Source organism: Mustela nivalis (assembly GCF_964662115.1).
Source record: "Mustela nivalis genome assembly, chromosome: 6".
Lineage (NCBI taxonomy): Eukaryota > Metazoa > Chordata > Mammalia > Carnivora > Mustelidae > Mustela > Mustela nivalis.
In genome coordinates, this window is record NC_139025.1 from 3,468,118 (window position 1) to 3,496,077 (window position 27,960).

At 47.2% G+C, this 27,960-nt stretch overlaps 1 protein-coding gene across 2 annotated transcripts in view; it reads left to right on the forward strand.

Annotated features, from left to right (window-relative positions):
• The first annotated feature begins 232 nt into the window (after nt 1-232).
• The window catches only part of CDC42BPB (CDC42 binding protein kinase beta), a 98,334-nt gene continuing 70,606 nt past the window's right edge, over nt 233-27,960 (forward strand). The window contains exon 1 of one of the 2 annotated variants that reach the window (XR_014313467.1): nt 233-704. Coding sequence is in view for 1 of the 2 variants with exons in the window: in XM_082737411.1 (XP_082593537.1) it covers nt 530-704 (175 nt within the window). In the remaining variant the exon portion in view is untranslated. The remainder of the gene's footprint in view (nt 705-27,960) is intronic. The other variant, XM_082737411.1, reaches the window with a different exon arrangement.

Sequence of the window (27,960 nt, forward strand, 5' to 3'; positions counted from 1 at the left end):
GGCGCGCTGAGGTCAGCGCGGCGGCGGCCGGCCCCGCGGTGGTTGGCTGCGCCCGCGCTGGCCGCGCCCTGGTTGGCTGCGGGCCGCGGGGCTGGGCCGCCGGGTCGGGGCTGGGGTCGGGGCTCGGGCGCCGGCCGGGCTTTCGCTGCGCTCGGTGCGCGCCGCTCCGGGTCGGCTGCTGGCGGCGAAGGCGGGGAGGGCGCGGCCGCGGGCGGGGCTGAAGGGCGCGCGGCGGGGCGAGGCGAGGCGAGGCGAGGCGAGGGCGGGCCGCGCCGGGCGGGGCGGGCGGCGGCGCCGAGGGGAGGAGACCGGCCCATGGACCCGCGGGGCCCGGCGCCCCAGACGCTGCGCCGCCGGGACCGAGCCCAAGATGTCGGCCTAGGCCGGGGCGCGACGACGCGGACGGGGCGGCGACGAGGCGCCGCAGCTGCCGGGGCTCGCGGCCGCCGGGCCCCCGAGGGCTCGCCCTGACGGCCTGGCTGAGCGGGCGGCGAGCGTCCGGCGCGTGGGGAGCGGGCCGCGCGGCACCATGTCGGCCAAGGTGCGGCTCAAGAAGCTGGAGCAGCTGCTCCTGGACGGGCCGTGGCGCAACGAGAGCGCCCTGAGCGTGGAGACGCTGCTCGACGTGCTCGTCTGCCTGTACACCGAGTGCAGCCACTCGGCCCTGCGGCGCGACAAGTATGTGGCCGAGTTCCTCGACTGGGGTAAGTGCGCCGCGGCGCCCGCCCGCGCCCCCGCCCCGGGCCTCGCCCGCGCCCCGGCCCGCCCGCGCCCCCGGCCCGCCGCCCGCTCCCCCTCGGGCCGCTCCTCGCGCCCCCGTCCCTTCGCGGCTCTCGGCCCTCCCTGCCCTCGGCGTTCGGCCGTCCCGCCCCCTCATCCTGCCCCTGGGAGCCACATCCTCCGTGCCCACCCCCACTCGCTCCCCGCCGCCGGCCGAGCCCGGGCCGCTGCCTCGATCCACCCTCCCGAGTCTGGATATCATTTCCTGCAGCGCTGCCCGGGAAATCCGCCCCCGCCCTCGCGGGGTCCAGAGTCGGCGTCGAGGCCCCCCGCACGCCCTGCTGGCCTGTGGGGGCTGCCGCGTGTGCTTTTTACGTCCGCCCCCCCCCCCCCGCCCCCTGTCCGCGTGCGCATTTCTGGGGAGCCCGGGTCTTTCGGACCCTCCTAGGTGACGGCCTGCGGCATCCCCTGGACGCCCAGGGCTCCGGCGCCCGTTACTGTAGCACCTCCAAGGGAGTTTTCCGGCGGAAAGCCTTGTTTTGCAAGAACAAATTGGGTTTCTTCGTAATTGCGCTGCTCTCTTGTCCTAGTGGGGGCGGCTGGACGGTCAGGATGTGGGAGTCGTTTAGAAACTTGGTTCATCTGATCCTTGCTCTGGTTTATTCTGTAGCTCTCCAAGCATTGATCCGCTGACCTGTTTCGCTTTATGAGGACTAAAGTCTGATTAAGCCATTCGAGGATCATTAGAATCCCGGAGACAGCTACAGGTGCAGAGGGAGACCCTTTCCATTCCTCTGTAGCTAACGCGGGCGTCCTGCCCAGACCCTCAGACTCCCTGGAACGACTTAGTAGGAACATGCAGTGCTTATGGTCAGGCAGACCTAAGAAAACCTTATCCTGGGGTGGTTGCGTCATTGGGCTAGGGCTGTGCAGTTTGAACCAGTGATTTCTAACCTTTGGGACTGATAAAGCTGATATTTACGCAGAGAAGCAAATGTGTCCTGAGGTGAGGCCTCCTGCTCGGCCAAAATGGTAACTGGAATTTGAGATTCTGTTTGCTAATTAAAACTTAAGTTGAGAGGGTTTGTTTTTTGCTCTCTAGTGAGGTGTTTAGTAGGAGCAGCAGGAGAAAGGCAACTCAGAGCCCAGGACAGCCCTTTGTGCTTTATTTGGGTGGGGACCACTGTGCTTGGTCGCGTGCGGTGTCTGTGAAGCGAGGGCCTTCTCTTTCTGGGATCCTTTCCGGATGTGATTCTCAACCAAATAAGTAACTCAGTTTCGCAGTAGCAGAAAGCGAGGTCTTTGGTGCTTTTTACATCTGAGCCTTCTGGATATTGTATTTGCCTTTCCTTGCTGAGCATTGATGTTGAAATCCAGACGGCGCCACAGTCAGGTTCACCTTTGTGCACAGTGTGTGGGTAGGAGTGTGACCGAAACGAGAAGCGGAGGGAGGGTTGCTGTAGTGGTGAGGTGTGGCCTCTGTAGGCTGAAGTCTGACAGCCGGACACTCTGTGCCCGCCTGGTTCCTGTGTGGCCCCCTCCCTGCCAGACTGTGCCGGCCGCTCTGCGACCTGGTGGGCGTCACCGGAGCAGGCTCTTCTCAGTTTGGGCGGAGGCCTTATTTTGTGAGATTTGACCTTTCCAAATGGAAACAGAAGATGTGTGCTATAATATTTTTGAAATATTTTCGAAACTGTATTCTGGCGTTTTGGAACTTATGATTACAAAGGAGTTACAGTGTCCTAACGACTCCGTTTGCGGGGAACTGTAAACCTTGACTTGCAGGGAAGGAAAATGGACTGAGGTTTAAGGGGGCATTTTAATGAAATTTTAATACTACTTCTAAATACTAGTAAAATAGGGAACAGTATTTAATCTCCTGCATGTTAGCATGTACACTTGCAACTCGCAGGAGTGCGTTACTAGTGAAGATGTGTGTACGGTCATTAGGTAGTGTTCCTTAGCATGCATGTGTATTACAACTGGAAGGTGAAGGATTGGGCCGTCGAGTGGAATTGGGGAGTGTTATCAGGTGTCCTGACTTCCGAGTAGAATTACTTCTGCTCTGGAAACAGAGACGTAAGCCGGCAACCTGGGGTTGCGGTCTTTGGATTCACACTTTGTGTGGTGTTTGAAACCTCCAATGTGTGGATCCTGGCATGCAGAGGGCCAGCCTCTCCCCATCTTCCAAGTCTTGGTAGGTGTCTAATGACAAGTACGTAGAAATCTTGAAACTTAATGAAGAAATACAGCTATTCAGTTCAGATTTTGAGAGTTACTGAGGAATCTTTGAGGAAATTTGGAATGTATAAGTAATAAGTAATCAAGGTTTTTAAGGCTTTTTATTTTAAAAAATTGTTTTATTATAACAGGGATAATGGATTTTTTATCAGTTTCAGGGGTAGAATCCAGTGATCCGTCAGTTGCATGTAACACCCAGCGGTCATTCCATCACGTGCCCTCCTGAATGCCTGTCATCCAGTTACCCCCTCCCCTCCCACGGCCCTCGGTTTGTTCCGTATGATTAAGGGTCTCTTACGGCTTGCTTCCTCTCTGCTTTCGTCTTATTTTACTTGTCCTTCCCTTCCCTTATGTCCCGTCTTCTTTGTTTCTTAAATTCCACATATGAGGGGCGCCTGGGGGGCTCCGTGGGGTAAGCCTCTGCCTTCAGCTCAGGTCATGATCCCAGGACCCTGGGATTGAGCCCCGCTTCCGGTTCTCTGCTCAGCGGGGAGCCTGCTTCCTCCTCTCTCTCTCTCTGCCTCTCTGCCTACTTGTGATCTCTGTCTGTCAAATAAATAAATAAAATCTTCCACATATGAGTGAAAAAACATTCCACATACAAGTGAAATCATGGCATTTGTCTTTCTCTGAAGTTTTATTTTAAGTTAATTTCAGTTTTTTAGAGAGGCAGTGCGTGGGTGCAGAGGGAGAGGGAGTGTGAAAGAGAAGCTCCAGCAGGCTCCACGCCCAGTGCAGAGCCTGACCTCTCGACTCTGAGATCATGACCGGAACGAAAATCAAGAGTCAGGCACTTAACTGACTGGGTCGCCCAGGTGCCCTCTTTTTAAGTTTTAGAAGAAGGGCTTCTGGCTCTTATTTCCTTTTTGCCATAGTAGTTGCATGGGACAAGAGTAAAGACCTTCACTGTAGGTCTTTAATTTTCCCTTGATTATGTTTATAGTTTGATTAGTTTCCTCTATGAAATCCTGGACTTCAATTTAAAGTTGGAAATACCCTGCTTTGCATCTGTATTTCTTTAAGCTGTATTTTAATGCAAATTTCATCCCATTCTAAGTAGAACACATGAAGCACTTTGAAATTTCTACAAATACAAGTAAATGAGATGAATTTGCTATCTCTTATCTTTGTTACATAAAAATACTTTTACATGCGTTAAATATTTTTTTAATGGCTTAAATATAATGGCTAGTGTTTCAGTTGGATGGAGCTGATGTTGGCAGTCCCAGCCTGTTGGCAGTGGGCGGACCACGGTGGCTCTGTGCTCCGACCCCCACACGGCCTGCCAACCAGGGGGGAAGCCTGGATCTTGCAGCTGGTGTAGGCACGCCTCCGGGACACGGACCTTAGTGTGAGTTTCCCAATTTGCAGTCCAGGGCACCTTCCTTTACCGTGCCACTTACTTCCTGTATGAGGAAGAGGATTCATCCTTTCTAGCCTTCTTGACTCTCCTCATTCGTGATTTTTCTCCTTAGGAAGGCAGCATTACCTTCATCCACATGAATTCCCATAGCAGTTGGCGCAGGGGTCCTCGGCCCGAGGTGTGAGTGGGGACAACTCTACGGAACGAATTTAATACGCTCAGGCCGAACTAGTGGGGCCGAACCTCTCAACATCCATTTTGGTTTGCTATATAACGGCTCTTCCACATGGAATGTTTGTATAACATGGGAATGACTTAAACAGATGTTTTTTTTTTTTTTTTTTTTTTTTTTTTTTTTTGTTAAAGATTTTATTTATTTATCAGAGAGAGAAAGGGGGAGAGAGCGAGCACAGGCAGACAGAATGGCAGGCAGAGGCAGAGGGAGAAGCAGGCTCCCCGCCGAGCAAGGAGCCCGATGTGGGACTTGATCCCAGGACGCTGGGATCATGACCTGAGCCGAAGGCAGCTGCTTAACCAACTGAGTCACCCAGGCGTCCCTAAACAGATGTTTTGAATGAGATCTAAATTTGGGGGAGATATTGGGATTGCTTAATAAAAATTAAGTTGACATAATTTAGACTTGCAAGTAGCTATTTGAAATGCCTGGTGACATTGACTCCATGGCATGGGATGGGGCAGTTGAAACCATTAAACCTAACACACCAGCCTTTACTTGTTCTCTCCTAGAACCTGGTCCGTTGACATTCGGATGTCGGAGTGAACAGCGGTGTCTCTGTGTGTGTGACACAGTGTGTGTGTTAAATCTAGACTTCCGGTAACTAAGGTTGGCATTGGAGTGAATGGGCTTCAAACAGGATGCCGCTGTGGGAGGCCCTAGAGAAGGTTGACGCTGTGTAGCAGACTGCCCGGGTGGACAGAGGCGGCCTCTGCTGCCCTTGCCCTGCCTCCGGTGCAGGGCCTGGTGCCCTTCGAAGTCTGTCTGTCTGACGTCTGTGATGCTGGGTAAACATGGAGCAAACGGGACTGTTAATTCCCAACTGTATGAAGTCTGGTGAAACTATCAAGTGCTTTTCTTAGTAAAGAGACAAAAAATATTTTTTGAGACTGATAAAGTAAAAGGATCTTGCTGGAAGAAACCAAATAGAGATTTTTTACCTTTTTTTTTTAATCCCAAAGAAGATAAAATTGAAGGAAGAAAGAAAGAGTTTGAAACTCTTTTGAAAGAGTTTGTGGGTTTTTTGTTTTTTTTTTAAACTCATGAAAACCCTGTAATCACATCACCCTGGCTAGTCCCCATAAGATAACACCTTTTAGTCCCTGTCCCAAGTTTAAGTTTGGTTCTTAGCTTCTTGGAATGGTCCAGAATGACAGTGTGTTGGGGTTATCTTAAATTCGTGTGAAAAGCTCACACAAATGCTCTCTTAATAAGGATTTAGATCTTAGATTTGAAACCAGACGTGTTTTGAGAATCTGAACTACATACAGACTTAAAAATTTACCAGAGACCACTGTTTTTTAAAGACAGATACTGACAATGAAGGTCGTGCAGCAGGATCTGAAAGATCTGTGTCGCATGGTAGGTTTTTGGTCAGTTTCATTGACTGGTAGGTAACTGATAACAAAATTGGTTTTAAATGAAAACTTTGTAAAGAGGATCAGTTAGATGATGGGAGAACTTTGGGTTTTGTTATCTTTAGGTGAGAATTAGAAATTCAGAGAGAATTTGAGTTGGATCACGCTTCAGTCCATTTCTGTCCTTGTATTAGAGCTGCTGTGGCGACTTGTGGACCTGGCCCGAAGGTCACTCCAGATGTTCCGGGGACTGCGGTGATTTCTCCTGCCTCCACAGTCACAGAGTCCTAAGTGTGAACTCTGTTAGGAATTGGAGTGACCATGTGGTCTGCCCTCCACCCCGACCCCGCTCTCCCTTCGGTGAACCAGGCTCAGGACATTTTCCCTGATCATTTCGGACCCAGCAGCCTTCTAGTGGGGGGTTATCTTGTTCACCGGACCGTGATCAACATTGGTCAGCCTTGCAGGCACCTGCTTGGAAATACCTGTTTTGTTGTAGCCTTTTCCTTCCGTTCCTGTCATCGCTGGCCTTGCTGAAGCCTCCAGCTTACGGACCTAAACGAATGCCTTTCTCACTTGAGGACTTAAATGCCTCTGCCAAGTTGTCCTCAGACACTGCTGTTCCTTTCATCACTCCCCTTTTAAATACTTCATATTCTGTTGCCTTTAATCAATCAGGTAAAACTGACCTAAAAAGACCCATCTAATCTTAGTGTTAGAAGCTGGGATTAACAGCAGTTCTGACCATACCCCAGGATTTTCTTCAAATATAATTTTACCTTTATTAAAGTAACGCATTTAGTTAGTAACACTGGGTTTTAACTTTCATAAGCAGCCACTTCTGACCCCGCTGTTGCTGTTTGATAATCATCGGTCTCAGGATTGCGTTCAGCTGCCGGTAACTCAGCCAGCTAACAGCGACTCACCCCGAATCAAGGCGACTTCTGTCTCATGTGGAATTGGGGTGTGCGGAGGGCAGTTCTAGTAAACAGCTCATTCCAGCAACTCTTTAGGGACCAGGGCCCTTTCCCGCTCGCAGTGCAGCATCTGACGGTGGCCGCTGTCCCCCCTGCATTCCAGGCGGCAGGTGGAGGACGAGGGGCCAGGTCTGGGGGCTTGTGGCTGTTCAGCAGTTCCTGCCTCAGATTCCAGGTCTCTGTGAGTCCTGTGCCGCTGACTTCCGGTGTTTCTGTTTCAGATGTTATCTGTTGACTTCTTACCTGCAGAAGGGAAGGTTACAGAACTTTCATGTACCTTCTCTGCCCACCTGTCCTCTCTCTCCCTTTTTCTAAATATGTTTTGTTTAAATTGGTATTGTTTGTGTGTTCTCACTAGGCAAACACCTTAACTAAGGCACATAGCATGCAGTTAGTTCCCTGTCTTTACTGAGACGGAATTATTTCTGTGTTTACTAGAACGAGGTAGGCTGCTTCCCTTTAGCTTAGAAGCCAGCATACAGCTAGGTAGAGTCTGGGTGTTGTAGCTGGGACATCTCACACTGCCCCACCCAGCCTGTCACCTTCCACCCCTCAAAGCCTTTCCTTTTCCTGTTCTTATTGAGACTTTTGTGTTCTAGGCCCAGGGCTTTCTCTTTATTCCTTATGGGAATTTTTTTGGTGTCTGTCTTTTGAATTCCTCTTTCTGGATTTCATGTCTTTTTCATTTAGGTACAGTGTGTCTTCTAGGATAAAGGGTTCATCAGAGATAAGTTTTTGAGACCTGCCCTGTCTGAAAATGCCTGTTCTTCCCGCACTCTTAAGTGGCAGACTGCGTGGGCACTGAGTTCTAGGTTGGAAGTAATTGTTCCTCAGAAGTTTGAAAGTGTCAGTCCGTTACTGCTCACCGTCCATGGTCCGCAGCCTCACCCCATAGTGACCCCAGGACTTTGTGGGACTTACCAGGGGACTCTCGGGGTCTTCTCTCCACCGCCAGCATTCTTGGTGGGTCTTTCTGGTGGGGACACTGAGTCCATCGCCTCTGGAAACTTTTCCATGTTGTCTCGATGATCTCATCTCGGAGTTTGCTGCTGTAGCCTTCTTGATCTATTATTTGGTTGTTGGACCTTCTGGAGTGTTCTGCTAATTCCCTTTTCCTACTTTTCCCTATTCACTTATCTGTTTCTTCTGGTTTTTCTGGAAGAGTTCCTCAATTGTATCTTCTAGTCCTTACATTGGATTTTTATTACTGCCATCATCTTTCATTACTAAGTGTTTTTGCTCTCAGCATTCCTTTTCATAAAATCCTATTTTCATTTCACGAAGGCAATGCACTTTTTAAAAAAAGATTTCATTTATTTGAGAGCAAGAGCACGTACCTGCACACAAGCTGGGGGAAGGGGCAGAGGGAGAAGCAGACTCCCCACCGAGCTGGGAGCCTGCTGGAGCCTGACATGAGGCTCTGTCCCAGGACCCCAGGATCACAACCTGAGCCCAAGGCAGACGTTCAACTGACGGAGCCACCCAGGCTCCCTTGCAGTGTATTTTTTGTTTTTTTTTTTTAAGATTTTATTTATTTATTTGACAGAGAGAGAAATCACAAGTAGGCAGAGAGAGAGGGGGAAGCAGGCTCCCTGCTGAGCAGAGAGCCCGATGTGGGACTCGATCCCAGGACCCTGAGATCATGACCTGAGCCGAAGGCAGCAGCTTAACCCACTGAGCCACCCAGGCGCCCCTCACAGTGTATTTTTTAAAAGGTTAAAGATTGATTTCCACATATGCATTTATGTGATGTGGACATTTTCTTTTATTTCCTGTGCTGTCTTTCCCTTCCGAGTCCTGTTCTCCTCTTTCCTTCTTTGGTCTTTGTCTTTGATGTCAGAAGCTTTTCTCCAACTTTCTGCCGATTATTGGCTGTCTTTTTATAACTGTGAGTGGGCTGATGGGAAACTCTCCGTGTGCATGGACAAACCTTTTTTAAAGTGTTGAGTCTTACTGTTAGGAAATGGGACAGGCCTGCTGATAGGACGAACACTACCAGAAGATGCTAAAGCAGTTGTTTCTTCGGGCCTGTCGGTTTCCCCAGAGAGGGGTTTCTGCTGTCCTGCCTGGGCAGTGGGGAGAGGTGTGGGATATGCTGGCTTTTTGGGAAGGTGGGGTAAGGTGGAGAGTTGAAGGAAGGGGAGGAGCAGAAGGAGTTCTGGGGTGTCACTGCTTGTCGCAGAGATTTGAAGCCGGTCTCGTTTCCTCTCTGTTAGCATTTAGACCCGCAGAGCTCCTGGGGCTGTGGATCCTTCATTCCTAAGCCGCCTTCCTCCTACCTCACCTGCAGTAACTTGGGGTTTTCTAGCTTTGCTGAATTAGTCATCACTTGTCCGTTGGCTTTTCCCACTGTGCAAAAGTATGCTAACATTTCTAGGCTGCTGTCCTTTCCTGTCACTCATCCACCAAGTATTTTTTAAGGACTTAAAAGTACCAGGCCTTGCAGTGATGAACAGAATCCCTGCCCTCCCGGGGCCCGTGTGATCCATGAGGCTGCTTCCCTTGGTAATCACAAGCTATCGTTTTAGGAGCTTTTTCAGATAGTGTAAGGCTAAAGTGGGTGTTCTGACAGGCAGTCTAGTTTTCATCGCTGTGTAAAGTCAGAGGGATCGTTTCTGTTTTCTGTGACTTGGCTGTATTGGCATTTCTACTCCTATGCTCATTCCCTTACTAGAAAGCTTCTCCGGTAAGTAGAAGGAGGGACAGGAAAGGGATGTGAAGGGAGTTCAGGATGGGTCCACGGAGAGGAGGAGTGGGCCGTGCTTCTGCAGATGGCTGGGGAGTGGCCACTCTAGGGTGGGCTGGGGGCACAGCAGAGGTTCACAGGGCGGGGGTGTTTGTAGATGGGGGGTATGTGACCCAGGGACCATGTGTATAAGCTTTGATCTTCTTAAACTGACATGGAGCTGATTCTGTTTAAGGTCTTGATATGCAGGAAGGTATCCCCAACTATTTATTTATTTATTTAGATATTATTAATTTATTCGAGACTGAGCTCATGTGTGCCTGCGCCCTAGCAAGGGCATGAGGGCACGAAGTGGAGGGAGGGGCCGAGGGAGAAGCAGACGCCCCACTGAGCAGGGGCTCTGACCCGGGGTTCCGTCCCAGGGCTCCATCCCAGGACCCCCAGAGCATGATCTAAGCCAGAGGCAGACACTTAACTAACTGAGCTGCCCAGGTGCCCCAGGTATCACCAGTTTAAAATCAAGAGCAGCAGAAGAAATGTTCTTGCCACTCATATTTTCTAAAAACAAGTAACAGAAATGAAATCCAAAGGTAAATAGACCTCCTTTGCCATGACACCCAAATTAAATTTTAAAGCTGTTGCTGTTTTACTTTACTCCTTTCATGTGAAAGAATTGAACAGAAATTGTTGCAGTTTTCTCATTTTGTTTAAAAAATTAAAAACAGGGAACTGAATTTATTTTATTTTTTTAAAGATTTTATTTATCTATTTGACAGACAGAGATCACAGGTAGGCAGAGAGGCAGGCAGAGAGAGAGGAGGAAGCAGGCTCCCCGCTGAGCATAGAGCCTGATGCGGGGCTCGATCCCAGGACCCTGAGATCATGACCTGAGCTGAAGGCATAGACTTTAACCCACTGAGCCACCCAGGTGCCCCTGAATTTATTTTTTTAAACTTATATGTTATTTTTAACTGGAAATGCTACTTTTTAAAATTTATTTTTTAGTTTAATTTTTTCTTTAAAGTAGGCTTCACACCCAGTGTTGGGCTTGAGCTCATGACCCTGAGATCAAGAGTTAACAGGCTTTTGTACTGAGACAGCCAGGGGCCCCTGGAAGTAGCATTTTTATTCTTCACTATTGAGAAATATTTGATTTCATAATTACTGAGAATACAGTAATCTTTTAAAAATAATTTTGCAGGGTGCCTGAGTGGTTCAGTGGTCTAAGCCTCTGCCTTCAGCTCAGGTCATGATCCCAGGGCCCTGGGATCTGGTCCCCCATCGGGCTCTCTGCTCAGCAGGGAGCCTGCCAACCCCTCTCTCTCTGCCTGCCTCTCTGCCCACCTGTGATCTCTCTCTGTCAAATAAAGAAATAAAATCTTTAAAAAAAAATTTTTGCAGCTCTGTCGCAAGTGGACTTCTTTTTTAACTGCAAGTATTTGAGATCAGAGTGTTGAAAAATGTTTTAAGTGTGTTAACAAGCCACCCTTCTGATGTACCTTTAAAACTGATCTGGGAAAATGTCAGTAAAGCACTGCTTTCAAATATGTGGACTGTATTGTCTCGCAGCAAGTTGGGAAGTTACTGGGAGCGCTCTGTTCCCAGTTTCACCAGTTAACTAAGGTGTCAAGAATGGCATTTATAGGGGCACCTGGGTGGCTCAGTGGGTTAAGCCGCTGCCTTCGGCTCAGGTCATGATCTCGAGTTCCCGAGATCGAGTCCCACGTCGGGCTCTCTGCTCAGCAGGGAGCCTGCTTCCTCTTCTCTGTCTCTGCCTGCCTCTCAGCCTACTTGTGATCGCTCTCTCTGTCAAATAAATAAATAAAATCTTTAAAAAAAAAAAAAAAAGAATGGCATTTATATTAGACTGTCTCAGGACAAGAAATGTTTCCGAAAACGTCATCATGGCTTTATGTAACCAAAGTGATAAGCCTGGGTATATTTCCTTTTACAAATATTTGATTATTTTTTTAAAAAGCAAGGTTTGCCTTTATGGACTTTTGATAATCCTTGTGAAATAACACGTGAAGAGAGTTACTGGGACAAAAAGTGATGTTGATCAGCAAGATGAGAGAAACTTAAATTGCACGACTGATTAAGTTTATTTTAGTGGAAAAGAAAGATTTCTCTGGCGTTTACAGTTACCAGATGGTTTATTTACTCTTTCTTTCTCTCTTTTTTTCCTCTCTTTCTCTCCTTGGTAGCAGAGTTATTCAGTTGTAGCTCGCACACAGTTTACCTGTTCAAATGACACGGCCCAGTAGCTTTGAATCTTTCCTGGAGTTGTGCGGCCGTCTCCACTATGGAGTCACAGACTCTCTGGTCACCTCCGAAAGAAACCTTGTACGCTTCCGCTGTCAGCCCCAAGCAGCCACTGACCTCATCATCATGTATTTGCCTCTTCTGGATGTTTCCTGTGGTCTTTGGGGCCTGGCTCCTTCCACTTAGCATCATGACTTCAAGGACGTCTCTGTATTTCATCCTTTCGGTCCCGGATCACGTGTATTGCACAGATAGTCCCGCTGTATCTCTCCGTCAGCTGGCGGACACTTGGGTTGTCCTTCCTTCCGGCTGTTACGAAGAAGGCCGCTGTGGTCATAAATGTACCAGTTTCGGTGTGCACATACGTTTTCATTGCTCTTGGGCGTATCCCCGGGGCTGGAATTGCTGGGTCACTCAGTGACTTTATGCTTAGCATTTTGGGGAACTGCCAGATGATTTTCCATAGCAGCTATCCCAGTACACATTCCCACTAGCAGCATATAAGACTTCTGTTTCTCCTTATCCTCACCAAGACTTGCTGTTGTCTTTTATTCTTGCCATCCTAGTGAATGGTGTCTCATTTTAGTTTTGATTTACTTTTCTCTAAAGGCTACCAGTGTTGAACATCCTTTCTTTTGTTTATTGGCCATTTGTGTATCTTCTCTGGAGAAATGTCTGTTCTTTTGCCCATTTTTAAATTGTGTTTTCTTTCTTTTTTTTTTTTTTTTTAAAGATTTATTTATTCATTTGACAGACAGAGGTCACAAGTAGGCAGAGAGGCAGGCAGAGAGGAGGAAGCGGGCTCTCTTTGAGAGCCCGATGCGGGGCTCGATCCCAGGACCCCGGGATCAAGACCTGAGCCGAAGGCAGAGGCTTTAACCCACTGAGCCACCCAGGCGCCCCTAAATTGTGTTTTCTTTCTGTTGTTGAATTGTAAGGGTTCCTTACATATTCTGGGTATTAAACCTTTACCAAATGTGTGATTTGCAAATATTTTCCTCTGTACTGTGGGTTGTCATTTCACATTCTTGATGGTTTCCTTCGAAGCACAAAAGTTTTAAGTTTTGATGAAGTTTAATTAAATTTTGTTGGGACGCCTGGGTGGCTCAGTGGGTTAAACCCCTGCTTTTGGCTCAGGTCATGATCTCAGGGTCCTGGGATCTAGCCCTACATCGGGCTCTCTGCTCAGCAAGGAGCCTGCCCCCCCCCCCACACCGCCTACCTCTCAGCCTACTTGTGATCTTTCTCTGTCAAATAAATAAATAAAAATCTTTTTTTTTTTTAAATTTCTGGTGTCATATCTAAGAATCCATTGCCAAGGGCACCAGGGTGGCTCAGTTGCTTAAGTTCAGGTCATGATCTCAGAGAGCTGGGATTGGACCCCAGGGAGGTCTCCCTGCTTAGTGAGGAGTCTGCTTGTCTCTTCCCCTCCCCCTGCTCATGCTTTCTCTCTCTCTCTCTCAAATAAATAAGTTAATTTAAAAAAAAAAAAAAAAGAATCCATTGCCAAATCCAAGGTTCCAAAGATTTATATCTTTGTTTTCTTCTAAAGGTTTTATAGTTTCAGATCTTACATGTAGGTCTTTGTTCCATTTTGAGTCAATTTTTGTGTATGGTATAAGATAGGGAACCTCATTCTTTTATCTCTTTTGCATATAGGTATCCTCTTACCCCAGCAGCATCTGTAGAAGAAGACACTGTTCTTTCCCCCACTGAGCGGTCTTGTGTATGGGTTTCATTCTGGGCTCTCACTTGTGTTCTGTTGAGAGTTTTGCCAATCTTAAATGCCAGTACCAACGTTGTCTTGATTACTCTTGCTTTTTAGTAAGTTTTGAATTCAGGTAGTGTGAGTTCTCCGACTTTGTTCTTTTTCAGAATTGTTTTGGCTATTTTGAGTTTCTTGAATTTCCATATGAGTTTTAGGATCAGCTTGTCAGTTTCCAAAAAGAAGCCATCTGAGATTCGGATAGAGGTTGCATCGAATCTGTAGATGAATTTGGGGAGTATTGCCATTTTAACAATATTAAGTCTTCTGTCTATGAACATAATGTCTTTCCACTTATTTAGGTCTAAGTTGTTTTTCAAAAATATTTGGTAGTTTTCAGAGTTTAATATGTTTTTCTTTTTTTTAATTGCAAAACATGTGGTATAAAATTTGTCATTATACCATTAAAAGTGTGTTTATTTGGTTACATTAATTACATTCACAAAACAGTATAAGATTTGCAATTACTAAATTATTCCTAAGGTTTTTTTAAATGCTATTGTAAATGAAATTGTTTTCTGAATCACACTTTCAGATTATTCATTGCAAATGTATACAAATAACAATTGATGTTTTTTTAATAGTGATCCTATGTCCTGCAGAATTGCTGAACTCATTTATTAGTTCTGTTAGTTTTTAGTGGATTCCTTAGGATTTTTGTATATAAGATCATGTCCCCTGTGAATAGAGATAGTTTGGTTCTTCCTTTCTAGGCTGGATGTTCATTCTTTCTGTTGTCTAACTGCCCTGACTAGATCCTCCAGCACAGTGCACGATAGAAGTGGCAAGAGTGTGTCTTATTCCAGATCCTAGGGACAGAGAATGTGAGTCTTTCACCATTAAGTATGCTCACAGCTGTGCGTTTTCGTAGCTGTCCTTTATCAGATAGCGGAAGTTTCCTTCTTTTCCTGTCTGTTGAGTTTTTTCCTAAAAGGGTATTGAGTTTTGTCAACTACTTTTTCCGGGTCCCTTGAGATAATCATGTGGTTTTTTTTTTTTTTTTTAAGATTTAATTTATTTATTTGACACAGAGAGAAATCACAAGTAGGCAGAGAGGCAGGCAGAGAGAGGGGGGAGCAGGCTCCCCGCTGAGCAGAGAGCCTAATGTGGGGCTCGATCCCAGGACCCTGAGATCATGACCTGAGCCAAAGGCAGAGGCTTGACCCAATGAGCCACCCAAGCGCCCCAATCATGTTGCTTTTGTTTTTCAGTCTGTTGATTCTGTTATATGGCATTAATTATTGTATGTTGAACCAACCTTGAATTCCTGGGATAAATCCCACTTGGTCATGGTGTACAATTCTTCTGTGTTGGCTGGATTTGGTTTGCTAGTACTTTGTTGTGGATTTTTATATTAATATTTGTAAGAGATACTGGTGTTGTGTTTTTTTCTTTCCTTAAATGTCTGTCTTTGGTTTTGATATCAGGGTTAATACTGGTCTTACAAAATGAGTTAGAAGGTGTTTTCTCTCCCTTTTTTTTTCCTTTTGAGAGTTTGTAAAAATTTTGTATTCTTTAAATGTTTGATTTTGAAGAACTGCCAGATTCTCAGTTCACCTGGGAAACTATCTGGACTTTTCTTTGGTTAGTTTTTGGATTACTAATTCAACCCCTGTACTTATTGGACATTTATTCACATTTTCTCTTTCTTCTTGAGTCAGTTTGGTAATTTTTATCTTTTTAAAGAATTTGTCCATTAAAGGGCGCCTGGGTGGCTCAGTGGGTTAAGCCGCTGCCTTCGGCTCAGGTCATGGTCTCAGGGTCCTGGGATCGAGTCCCGCATCCGGCTCTCTGCTCAGCAGGGAGCCTGCTTCCTCCTCTCTCTCTCTCTGCCTGCCTCTCTGCCTACTTGTGATCTCTCTCTGTCAAATAAATAAATAAAATCTTTAAAAAAAGAAAAAAGAATTTGTCCATTAAAAAAAAAGAATTTGTCCATTTCATCTAGATTAATTTTTTGGCATAGAGTCTGTTCATAGTTTTTCTTAATCCTTTTATTTCTGTAAGCTCTGTGGGAATGTCTCCTCTTTCATTTCAGTTTTAACAATTTGAGTCTCCTCTTTTTTTTTTTTTTTTTTTGTCCCCTTGGCCAACCTTAAAAATGGGTTGTCGTAAAACGGCACGTTCTGTGTTTTACCACAGTAAAAAAGTAACTGCAAGTGAAAGTCCCTGATCTCCATCTATGCTGTCAACAACTGCTGTTTGTTTTTTCGGCTCACTGTACGGTGTTTGTGTGTCTTTGTGTTCACTCTGCACGGACGTCTGCGGTGACTGGTTTTGGGGCTGTTAATGAAGAGTTCTAACATAAATGGGTTTGGTTTTAAAATTTTTTTAAAAAAATTCTCCAGAGAGACTTTCTTTGACTGCAGTGGGTCTACCATATCATTGTTGGTTTTTCTTTAAGAATTCCTTTCTAGATATTTCTTGAATTACTCTCCCATAACTCTGAGTAGTTGTGGGGATGGTCGTGGATGGTCAAAGTTACAGTTCTCTGTGATTTGGGATTGCCCCATGTACTGAGTATTAAATAATATCAGAACATAAATCACAAAACTTGTAGTAGGCCAGTGCTATTTTTATTTTAAATAGTTTTAAAATTATAAAAATAACAATGTGGTCTAATAACTTAAAACAATGCAGAAAGGTATGCCTTAGAAAGTGAAAGTCTTTTTCCCAGTAATTGTATGTAACTTTTTATTTCTTTTTTAATTTTAGAACATACTGTAGACTTCTCATTAAAATTGAATATTAATTTGAAAGGCTTCTAAATATAAAAATATATTCTTATTCATAGTTTTAAAATTTTCATGAGAAGTTTATGTTGAAATATGGTTATTGCATGTATCAAGAGGGCTGTAATTTTTGCCTTTGATAAACTTTTAATTTTTTATTGTTATGCATATGTATATCGACATACATAATGCTAGTGAATCATTCATGCATTCCCAGGTGGGCACACTTAGCCATGGCATTGTTTTTCTCAAACTGCACAGTTGAGCCTCTTGTATTCTGTTTTGTTTATTAATTTTTTTTTGTCTTCACAAGTTTTTTATTTTTATTTTTTAATTTTTTTATAAACATATATTTTTATCCCCAGGGGTACAGGTCTGTGAATCGCCAGGTTTGCACACTTCACAGCACTCACCAAAGCACATACCCTCCCCAATGCCCATAACACCACCCCCCTGCTCCCAACCCCCTCCCCCCAGCAACCCTCAGTTTGTTTTGTGAGATTAAGAGTCTCTTATGGTTTGTCTCCTCCCAATCCCATCTTGTTTCATTGATTCTTCTCCTACCCACTTAAGCCCCCATGTTGCATCACCACTTCCTTCTTATCCGGGAGATCATATGATAGTTGTCTTTCTCTGCTTGACTTATTTCGCTAAGCATGATACGCTCTAGTTCCATCCATGTTGTGGCAAATGGCAAGATTTCGTTTCTTTTGATGGCTGCATAGTATTCCATTGTGTATATAGACCACATCTTCTTGATCCATTCATCTGTTGATGGACATCTAGGTTCTGTCCATAGTTTGGCTATTGTGGACATTGCTGCTATAAACATTTGGGTGCACGTGCACCTTTGGATCACACTTAACTGACTGAGCCATCCAGGTGCCCCTCACTGAAGTATTTTTAATTAAGGCAGCAATATTGCCTTTTTAGACCTAATGCTGTCGCACACATAATAGACTCAGTATGGCCTGAGCGTACGGCTGGCGTGTGCTGGGAGACCGAGAAGCTCGTGAGCCTGGCTTTGCTGTGACACTCGGGTTACTGTGAGTCTGGAAGCGAACCTGCGGTGTCTCCGAGGCCCGCCTGGGATTCTGTAACTTGTCTTCACTGTGAACCCCAGTTGTGTGACTGTCCCGGACAGAATGGACCTGTCTTGTTCCTTGAGTAGGAGAATCCTCCAGATGTCAGCACCGAAGAGTCCCCTGTGATTTCTTTCTCACTTTCTGTGCTGCTCCTGGTCCTGTCCAGCCGCCACGGTTTCTTATCCTCATATCACTAGTCTGTGGATTCTGGGCGGGGGGGGGGGGGGGGTTGGTGATTTGCTAGAGTCTTTTCACAGTGAGGAGAGGATATATATGTTACATAAATACAGATATGTGTGTGTATGTAACATTTTTCCCCTTGTAGAGATCAAGGGTAGTAATCTTTCCAAGCCACTGAATGTCTAAAAATGCTGTACTGTCCCTCTCCGTCTTGGTAGTTTGCTTGACGGAGTGTGATTTCCAGGTTCACGGTGTCTCCCTCCTGAAGTTTCTGCTTCGTGATCATGGTGAGGTGATGGATGGTGGATACTCATGAGAGTGTTCTAACATTTTCTTCGACTTATCTGCTGCTTTTGGGACTAGTTCTTTGTTCACCTTGGAACTTTTCCTTCCAGTGATTTTTCCTTCAAATACAGGTACTCCTTGGATTTCCATTTGTCATGGATTACTTGGGAAGTTGCTAAAATAATATACAATTACTAGTCCCTAATGAATGATGATATTTTCGAGTATTGCCAGATGCTTTCATTGAACATATTTTTTATTTTTTCTTCTTTGGTAGCATTTTCATCACAATTGGTTTGTAATATCAATAAAACTTCATTTACTACTAAGACTAGAAACTTGAAAAATCTGTGTCATTCTCAGTTACTGTCATTTCATACCACCCATGTCTGGTTTCTTATGGTTTATTTTTCCTGCTCTAGTAATTCTTGTTGATTGTACTGTACATCTGGCGATGCATGAAATACTGCATGTATCATCTAAGAAAAATATTTTCCAGTAATGAACCTTACTGGTAAAATAAAGATTGGCGTGGAGAAGTGTAACTCGTTCACTTTTCATGAAGCGTTCCCTGGCTCCTAAGTTAAAGGGGCGCCTGTGGGTGAGCACTTAGCAGTAGAAGGATCTCAGCAGGCCGAGGTGCGGCTGTGCCAGCGTGTGTACGTCTGTGACGCGGAGTACTGAAACCATTAGTCACGTCAGCTCGGCAGAGTGTGTACAGGTTTTTTAGCCGCTCGTAAAACTGTTTTATGACCAGAAGGAAGGCTGGCAGTAAACCAGACTGCGTCCCACCAAACTGGGCGTGTAGCTCATGTTTGCGTCTGGATGTGCTGCCGGTGAGGAAGACTCCCGAGTCGTTGCAGCGGCCGCTGGTGCTGGTTTGCAGTCAGTCTTTCTGGTTTTGAGTGTGTACAGTGGGTACAGTGGGTACAGTGTGTACAGTGGGTACAGTGTGTACAAGGAGACCCGTTTTCAAAGCTGTCTAGCCGGGCATCCCACGTCCCGCCTTCAGCTGTCCTCTGTTTAGGTCAGAAATAGCGATGACCCCTGGTATGAAAAAGTCATTTCTGTTTTGGAGTGGCTTGAATTTTTCATGTGTTGATATTCTTTATTTTCATAAGTAGTATTAATAAAAATGGTAGCAATTGGAAATATTTCCCATTGCAAATTTCGATCGCTTTTATTGTAGGACATTTCAGATATTAAGAAGCAGAGAGTGGGATGACGCCCATATTCGACTGTTGTCAGATCGTGGTCGCTCTCTTTCTTTTTATCCCCCCTCTTCTCCAAAAAGGATTATTTTGAGGCAAATCCAAGACATTTATGGTCTCATTTGTAAATATTTCAGTATACAGTTTAAGAAGGTAAGGGCTTTCTTTAAAAACACAGTGGTAGGGGGCCTCTGGGTGGCTCAGTGGGCTAAGCCTCTGCCTTCGGCTCAGGTCATGATCTCAGGGTCCTGGGATCGAGTCCCGCATCGGGCTCTCTGCTCCGCGGAAATCCTTCTTCTCCCTCTCCCTCTGCCGATCCTCTTGCTTTGTGCTTTCTTACTCTCAGATAAATAAGTACAATGTCTAAAAATCATAATAAGGGATGCCTGGGTGGCTCAGTCGGTTAAGCTGCTGCCTTCGGCTCAGGTCATGATCGCAGAGTCCTGGGATCGAGTCCCGCATCGGGCTCCTTGCTTAGCAGGGAGTCTGCTTCTCTCTCTGCCTCTGCCTGCCACTCTGCCTGCATGTGCTCTCTCTGGCTCCCTGACAAATAAATAAATAAAATCTTAATAATAGTAATAGTATATTTTTTAAAAACATAGCTGTAGTGACATTATGATACTGAAAACCCAAAAGCCATAAATAAATAAAATCTTTTTAAAAAATGAAAGCCGATTTTCCAGCATGACCAGAAACTCCATCACGGCATGCATTTCCTTTTGGTTGCGGTTCCAGTCGGTTTGGTCCGTGGGAGCGCGGAGTCTGCACACAGCATTTGTACGCGCACCTCCTTCGTCTCTTGACCTACAGGCTCCCTCCCCCACACCCCCGCACCCCCCACCCCTCCAGGCCCCCCATTTTCAGTTCTTCTGTTGAAGAAACCAGGCCCTTTGCCCCATCCTGCTTGGGCCGTTTTAACTTCTTTTTAGTGTTTTCTTAGCGAGACAAATAAGGCTGGTGGCAAGTCATTCCTCACTGTTGATCTAGTATATTTTGTGGGAAAGAGTTATTTGGGGGTTACCAATTGTTGTAAAAAATGAGATATTTCCTTTATTTGAAATGTTTTTGTTGTTGTGGGTGTGTGCACGCGTTTTTACTGTTAGGAGGTGTGTTTTTCCTCAGTGACTGACTTGGCTTGAGATCCTGAGGGTGGGCCGGGTGTGGGGTCAGCCGTGCCCGAGGTCTGTGGTTAACGTTCCAGGCGGGGATGGGGGGTGGCGGGGATGGGGGATGGCCGCGTTTACTGCCTACCTTCTCCCTGGTCTTGTGACCGGCTGTCTCTCCAGCGTGGGCCTGGGGACCCGCCTTTCCTCCCCGAGCCCACAAGTCTGATTCACCTCCCCCATGGTTTCCCCCAGGGCAGCATCGTGAACGCGAGAACATTTAAAGAGTTGATTAATGTTTAGCTAAAACCCTTCCCTCCTCCTCATTACTTTCTGTTGGCTTGTTCAGCTTTTCCCTGTCAGCTTCTTAGCACTCTGTATTAGGGAAATTAACCCCCTTTTTATATGTGTTTTTCTTTGTCTCTTGTCAGCATTGGAGGTATTTTGTTCTGAGTTTATGACCGTAGTTGAAATCCAAGTTGACATCCGCGGTGCGGGCTCGGAGCTCTCAGGTGCGGTCCTCCTTTCGGGCGGCTGTCCCCCCTTCCCGTGCGGGCTGTCGCTCCCTCCCCCGTCCTGTGCCTGGTGGTCCCCCCCTTCCTGTTCTGCATGTCCGTCCCCTCCCCCCCCACTTTCTGGCCTGGATGGTGGGTAGGGAGTCTGCGCCAGCTTCCAGGAGCCGGAGAGACAGGGAAGATACTGCGTGGCCCGAGGTTGTGAAGCGGGACCTTTGGTTTTCGTTGTGTCCGGATGTGTGAGCAGTCACGGGAGCACGAGGCTCCCTCCCTCGCTCGGGTTGCCAGGTGCCCGGTAGGGCAGAGGTCCACACAGGCCCCAGGGGCAGGGAGAGGCCAGAGGCCCAGCCCGGGTGACTCAGGGCACGACAGGGTGTGTGGAGGAGGCCTCAGCGGATGCTAGGTGGGGGTCGGAGGGAGTGAGGGGCCTGAACCGGCACTGGAAGCCTTTTGGGCTGGTCGTCGAGCTGACCAAAAGTTAGGTGTCCTCATCCGCGTCTGTGCCTGAGGCTGTGCTCTCTGGTGCCTGCAGGTTCCCACTGGGTTCCTGTAACCCAGCTCGGGAAGGTCGGGGGTGGGGGGGGGCGTCCTGCCAGGGAGGCCAGGGGCAAGGCTGTGCTTTTGAAGGGTTGGCCGGGAGGCAGAGGCGGCCAGGCCGAGATGAGTGCCGGTGTGTGTAGATCCTCAGTTCACTCAGAAGCGCCAGAGATTCTGGAAAAGTGTGGGTTTTTGGTGATCATATGTTGTAATAGAATTCATTTTTACCGAAGGACTGGTTTAAGGAGAAAGCACTTTTGACAGACCTTCTAGTATGCAGATGCAGCCTGTGCAAAGCTGCAGGTCTTTTTCTGAAGTTAAACATTTGTCAGCCTTCCAATAAAATTCTGTTGATTTAAGGAAAGCGCCTGTCATTTGCCATCTCCTTAGTGTGTCCGTCTCTAGCCACCCACTGGGAAGAGGACCAGCTTGCCAATGGCTAGATGAAGCCAGAGTAATGGTTTAAAAAGTCTTAGATAAATTCAGCTTCCTTACTCCCTGTTAATCAACCTATTTTCACGACAGTGAGTTGTTAAGGAGAAAAGATTCAGGAGGACATGTACCTTTTTTCTCTCCTAAGTGTCTCGGTTATTTTCCTTTGTGGGTTTTTTTTTTAATGCTGTCATTTTTATATTACTGAAAAACTATCAATCACAGAGGGTTTATTTTCTTAAAAACGTACCTTACAAGTGTGTAGGTTCAGTTGGATAATAGGACGTACCATTTAATGTGGACAGTGGACAGATTTAATCGTTGACCTTGAATCGATGCATATTTCAAATGAGTGAAACTTTTTATCACATCTAAAATATTACTGCTGCTCAAACAATTTTTAAAAGCCTCTTCTTAGGAGAAAGAAAACTAGATCCTTTTCCATGTTTAGAAGCGTCCTAATAAGGCACTGTCTCCACCTTAGCCCTGGCAGCCCCCAGAGGTGGTTGAGGCTGGTGGAAGCGGCCTAGCCCTGAAGCTGTTAGGGGGCGAGGCCGGCCGGCCTGGCGGAGGAGGGGGAGTGGATCTCGGCTGCTCGGCTGCTTCCTGGGGTCAGAAACATCAGACACCTGCTGGCGGGGCTTCGAGGGCTGCCCTTTTGAATCTTCCTTTCCTGCTTGCTTTCCCGTCTGGCTGCTGGGGCTGCAGGCTAGCATCCCTTTGTAGCCTCGGGTGTTTGGCAGAGGACTGGGTTCTAGAAGATTCTTGTGATTTTTGTAGAAATGGTTTTATGCCTCATGGAGATGTGTATTCCTCATGCAGAAGTATAGAGCTCGTCACAAAATAAAATGAAAGCCGGAATGGATTTTAGGTGAAGGGGGCATCACCCATAAGACCCTTCTTCCCCTGCTTTCCCACCACAGTGTTCCTAGTGTACTGACCATCCAGTGCAGAGAGAGTGTGAAACTGGACTCAGGTCCCTAAATACTTAGCTCTGGGCAGTTATCATGCACATTGATGGAAGTGGGTTTTTTTTTTTTTTTACTTTTTTTAAAGATTTTATTTATTTATTTGACAGAGAACACAAGCAGGGGGAGCTACAGGCAGAGGGAGAGGGAGGAGCAGGCGCCCAGGGAGCAAGGAGCCTGACATGGGGCTGGATCCCACGACCAGAGCCGAAGGCAGACGCTTCACTGACTGAGCCACCCAGGAGCTCTGTGTGGAAGGTTTAAATAGGATTCTGCTGGTCTCAGGATGTGTGCTAGAGTAGTGTTTTGTATCTCTGGCATTAATTTGTCTTTCTAGTATTTTACAGTTGAGTGAGTTAAATAACAGCCCTTTTATTCGAGAATCCGTGCACTTGTGTTCAGATCAAAGGTGCTCCGTGTGTGAAGGTCCTGAGCGAGCAGGGCCGTGAAGGGCTGAGACCACACCGAAGAGGGCGGTCGGCGATGTCAGGGGCTCCTACTCTGTGTCCTGCGGGCCCAGCAGGGAGGAGCCCCGCGCCCAGTGCTGCTGGAAAGGGAGATGAAGATGGTGGAGAGCACTGGAGTGCTGGTTTCCGGCTCAGGCGACCAGGCAGGGAAGGCTGCAGGGGAGCGCCAGAGGTGTGGGATGGGGGAGCAGGTGCTGTGTGCCCCGGTGAGGAGCACGGGGTGGGGCGGGGGAGCCGGCAGTCTTCTGTGCTGAGCAGGTGATCACGACGCGGTCAGGGCGGCCCTACCTCCCAGTAACCCTCAGCCCCGCTTGCCCCGGGTTTACCGCAGAGGAGTCTGGAGCTCAGGTGCCGTAGCTCGTGGTACCAGTGGGGTGGCCGCGTCCAGCTCGGGTCTGCTCTCAGCCTGTGTGTCCGCTGCTTCTCTCCGTCATTTCTTCCAATATTCCTAGTACCTTCTGAATAACCGAATGATCACGGACCCTTGCGGGCTCCTTGCGGCCCCTCCCCGGCTCCGTGCGGCCCCTCCCCCACAGCGTGGAGCCCCTTCTTCCAGGAGTAAGCACCTTTGTGACCCATATCATAGATTAGTTATGCCTCCTTTTCACATTTATTATTTTTTAAGTGTATGATGAAGTGATCTTAATGTCACAGAATTGTACAGTTACCGCTGTCTAGTTCTAGGACATTTTCGCCGCCCCTAAAAGAAACCCTGTGCCCATTAGTGGTTGCCCTCTCCCCTCCCCCCACCTCTGGCCTCCTGCTCTGTCTCTGTGGATTTGCCTGTTCTGGACATTTCCTATAAAAGGACGGATCCGATATGACTGGCTCCTTCCCTTACAGTGTTTGTAAGCCTCATCCGCGTGGTGGGAGCACATTTTCCTTTTATGACTGAAGAATGCGTGGTGTGGATAGACAACATTTTGTGCATCCGTGCGTCAGGTGATGGACCGGGGGTCGTGGCTTGTCTTTGGCTACTCTGGTGATGCCATGAATATTTGTGTACAGGGTCTTCATGGACATAGTGGAATTGCTGAGTTTTGGGGTGACTCCATGTCTAGCATTTTGAGGAGTGACTGGACTGTTTTCCAAAGTGCCTCCCTCGTTGTCCAGCGCTGCTCGCAGTGTGTGAGGGCTCCCGGTTCCCCGTCACCTCGCCAGCGCTTCTTACGATTGGTCTTTTTTCATTCTAACCATCCTGACGTGTGTGAAGTGGCAGCGCACTGTGGTTTCGATGTGCAATTCCCTGATGCTGAGCGCTCGCTCCCCTGTCTGTCGGCCACCCGTGTGTCTTCTTCAGAGAAATGTCTGCTCACATCCTTTGGCTATTTTTAAATTAGATGATTAAAAAATAAAATAAAATAAAATAAACGGATGTTTTGTCATGACCTGAGCCGAAGTCAATCGAACGGTTAACTGACTGAGCTACCCAGGCGCCCTGATTTGCCTTATTAGTGAGTTGTACATGGAGGGGCTGGATGGCTCAGTTAAGCGTCTGCCTTCAGCTCAAGTCATGATCTCGGGTCCTGGGATCACTGGGCTCCCCACTTGGCGGGACGTCTGTTTGTCCCTCTTCTCGCGTTGCCCCTCCTTCTCCTTGTGGTTACACGTGTGTGTGCGCGCTCTCAAATAAATCTTAACAAATAAAAAGCAGGTATTATTGATTTATGTTTTGGTATATTTTGGATATATCAGTATTTTGGTATATTTTGGATACAAGTTCCTTATCAGGTATATGAATTTGTGCCTAATTGCAGATTTGCACGTATTTTCTCCATTCTGTAGTTTGTCATTTCTTTTTCATTGGTGTCATTGGAAGTCCAAATATTTTTAGTTTTGATGAAGTCCAGTTTATTTTTAAAAATTATTCTTGCTTATGTTTTTGGTTTCGTATTTAAAAAACTGTTGCCTAATCCAGGGTCACAAAGATTTTTACCTACTCTTTCTTCTAAGAGTTTTATAGTTTTAGCTCTTACTTTTAGGTCTTTGATTTTTTTTTTAAGTATTTTATTTATTTCACTGAGAGCACAAGCAGGGGGACCAGCAGGCAGAGGGAGAAGCAGGCTCCCCACTGCGCAGGGAGCTGGATGCGGGACTCGATCCCAGGACCCTGGGATCATGACCTGAGCTGAAGGCAGATGCTCAATTGACTGAGCCACCCAGGTGCCCCAGGTCTTTGATCGTTTCTGAGTTACTTTTTGTATTTGGTGTGAGGTAGGGGCTCCTATTTATTCTTTTGGGTATGGGTGGTCGGTTGTCTTAACACTGACAGGCCTGCCTTCCTCGTTGCGCTCTCCTGGAGCTGTCTGTTTCTGAACTTCAGACGGTGGAATCACGCGTCATACTCTGCCCTTGGGATTAATCAGTGTTGTACGTGGTGGCGGTTCGTTCTTCTGATGAGTGGTGTGCCGCTGCACAAACGCTGCACGTCGTGCGTGTGCTCTCCTGTTAGTGTGCGTTTGCATGGTTACGGGTTTGTGACGACTTGACAAAAGCTGCCAAACACTCTCGTGTCTTTGGTAGACGTGGCTGGGGCGTCTGGGTGCACTTACGTTTTAGGAGATACAAATAGGAGTAGGGTGTTGAAGAATCTGTTTAGAGGAGCATGAAAGAATTGCTTTTGTTCCAGATTTTAAAGAATTTGGGCGATACACTTCGTGTAACCTAAACAGTCCTGGCTTCCACTGACTCTTGGTTCCGCAGAAGATGACTGATCACGAAAGCGGAAGCCCCTGTGATTGTCCTGTGCGGAGCGCAGCCCACGCCGCTGCATATTTGCAGCAGGGGCACCCGCAGAAACTGCCATTACGCTCGGCCGACCGAATGAGCAACAAGAAAAACAAGGGCGGTTAGATTTTCCTCTCATTCTAAAATTGGAAGTTTTTAATGTTAAGGAAATATAAATAATTTATATATTGTGAGAAATAAAGAAAAGAGTTAAAATACCAGCCACTTATATGAACGTGAACTTTGTGTTCTCTTAGTTTACTTATCTGTCAAAAGCAGGTGGTAATCTCTGTCCTGCAGGGTTTAGAGATTGTTTTGTGACATCCCTGACCCGTATAAAGACCTTTGGAAGGTGGTAGCTGCTGTTAGCAATGGGGTGGATTTACTATTTTATCAGACATTGGGGGTGGAAGCAAGAAGACAGATACAGATGTCAGGTATTCGGCCAGGTCCTGCCTTCTCACGCTTCTTAAACAGGACTGCGGCCTAAACTGAACGATTGTAACAGAAGTAACAGAAGGTTGGTGGATATTATTTGGTTGTTGAAAGTTCCCCCAAATTACTGATTACTGAGATTCAGTCACCTTTTTTTTCATGTGTTGATTTGCCGATGGAGGCTTTGCAGACTTCCCACCTTCTGATTTTACTTTCTCCTGCTCCCTTCTCTGGTGCAGGCCGACTGGACAGTCGGAGCCGGGGGAGCGGGTTCGGACTCACTCTGCCCCAGGGCTCCAGCCTTGGGCACAGAGGCATTGTGACACGCAGCATCCTGGGAGGAAGAGAGGCAGACAGTCCCCGGCCTTGCTGTCATCCTGCCATGCTTCCTGCACCCTGGTCATACTGCCCAGTGTACAGGAGGCATGTCGTGTCTGTTCAGGACGGCTCTGGCTTCGTGGTGGGCAGGGCGAGGAGGCCATCCTTGACTTGCCTGTCCTGCCGCCGGAGACGGTTTCCCATGGTCCTCCTGAGGGTGGGCTAAGCACTCCCAGGGTGGCCTGGTCTTCGTGCTAGGTATGCGGGCTCTTCCCCAGCTGACCTGAGGGCACCCTTTGTAGCCAGAGGATGCCGGGCACTGTGTGCTGGTGGCCTACGTTTTGTCTTTAACTACATAGAATGTTTATTAAAGGTAAGCTGTGTCCCTTACTGGGATTCCTGGTTATCTAGTTAACACAGTAAGACTTGGAATTACAAAACCACTCGAGGGCGGGCGTGATACTGTATTGCTGGACGAGAAGGCCGCACTCTGATTGCTAGTCTCTGACATCCCTCCGTGTGGTGCGAATCTATGTTGTGGAATCTGTGTGCAATCCAAAGAAAGAAAAAAGTGTGTGTGTGTGTGTAATCCCAGCAGTTGAGTCCATAAAGCAATATGTGTTCATAAATAATTTTATCAAAATAAAACCTTTTTACTCACAATTCAGTGGAGAAGGATCAGGAAAAGCTAAAGAAAAGCCAGTGAGTAATATCATTACTTTCTACCCAAAAAACCCAAAACAAAATACCAAGAGCTGGTGTGGCCCTTGTGTTTGGAGCTTGGTGCAGGCCCAGCCCAGCAGACACCACCAAGGTCCGGGCAACGCCACAGAAACACTGCACGGAAGGGGCTGTGTTCCGTGGGTCGCTTCCTGAAGCTCAGACGTGGGTTGGGAAGCCTGGAGTTGGGGCTCAGTGGTGGCATCTGCGCTGGAGGAGATGAACTTTTTGCTTATCAGACTGTGGCGTCTGTCACAGAGCCTTCCCGTCCTGGCCCGCACTTGCTTAGGTCAGTTGGTCAGAGGGACACGAGCTTGGTTTTGGAACGGATCGCCTTTAACCTCTGTTCAGGATGCATGGGTTTCGTTCTCGTGTTCACAAAAACATTTGGTGGAAAGGACTTGAGGCCTCTAGTGAGCTCTTTGTTCAGCAGCAGAGCTCTTCAGAGGGATCTGCTCTCCCTGTGTTCACGACCCCTTCTCCCATCCTCAGACTCCCTCGACTTGTGTCCCTCACTGTTCCCCGAAAGCCGCTTCTGCGTCGGGGCCGCCGTGGTCTCTCCGTGGCGAACACCGGTGGCTGATCGTCAGCCCCGCTGCCTTCGTGCGGAGGGCCTGGTTCCCATGCATCGAGCCAGCTGC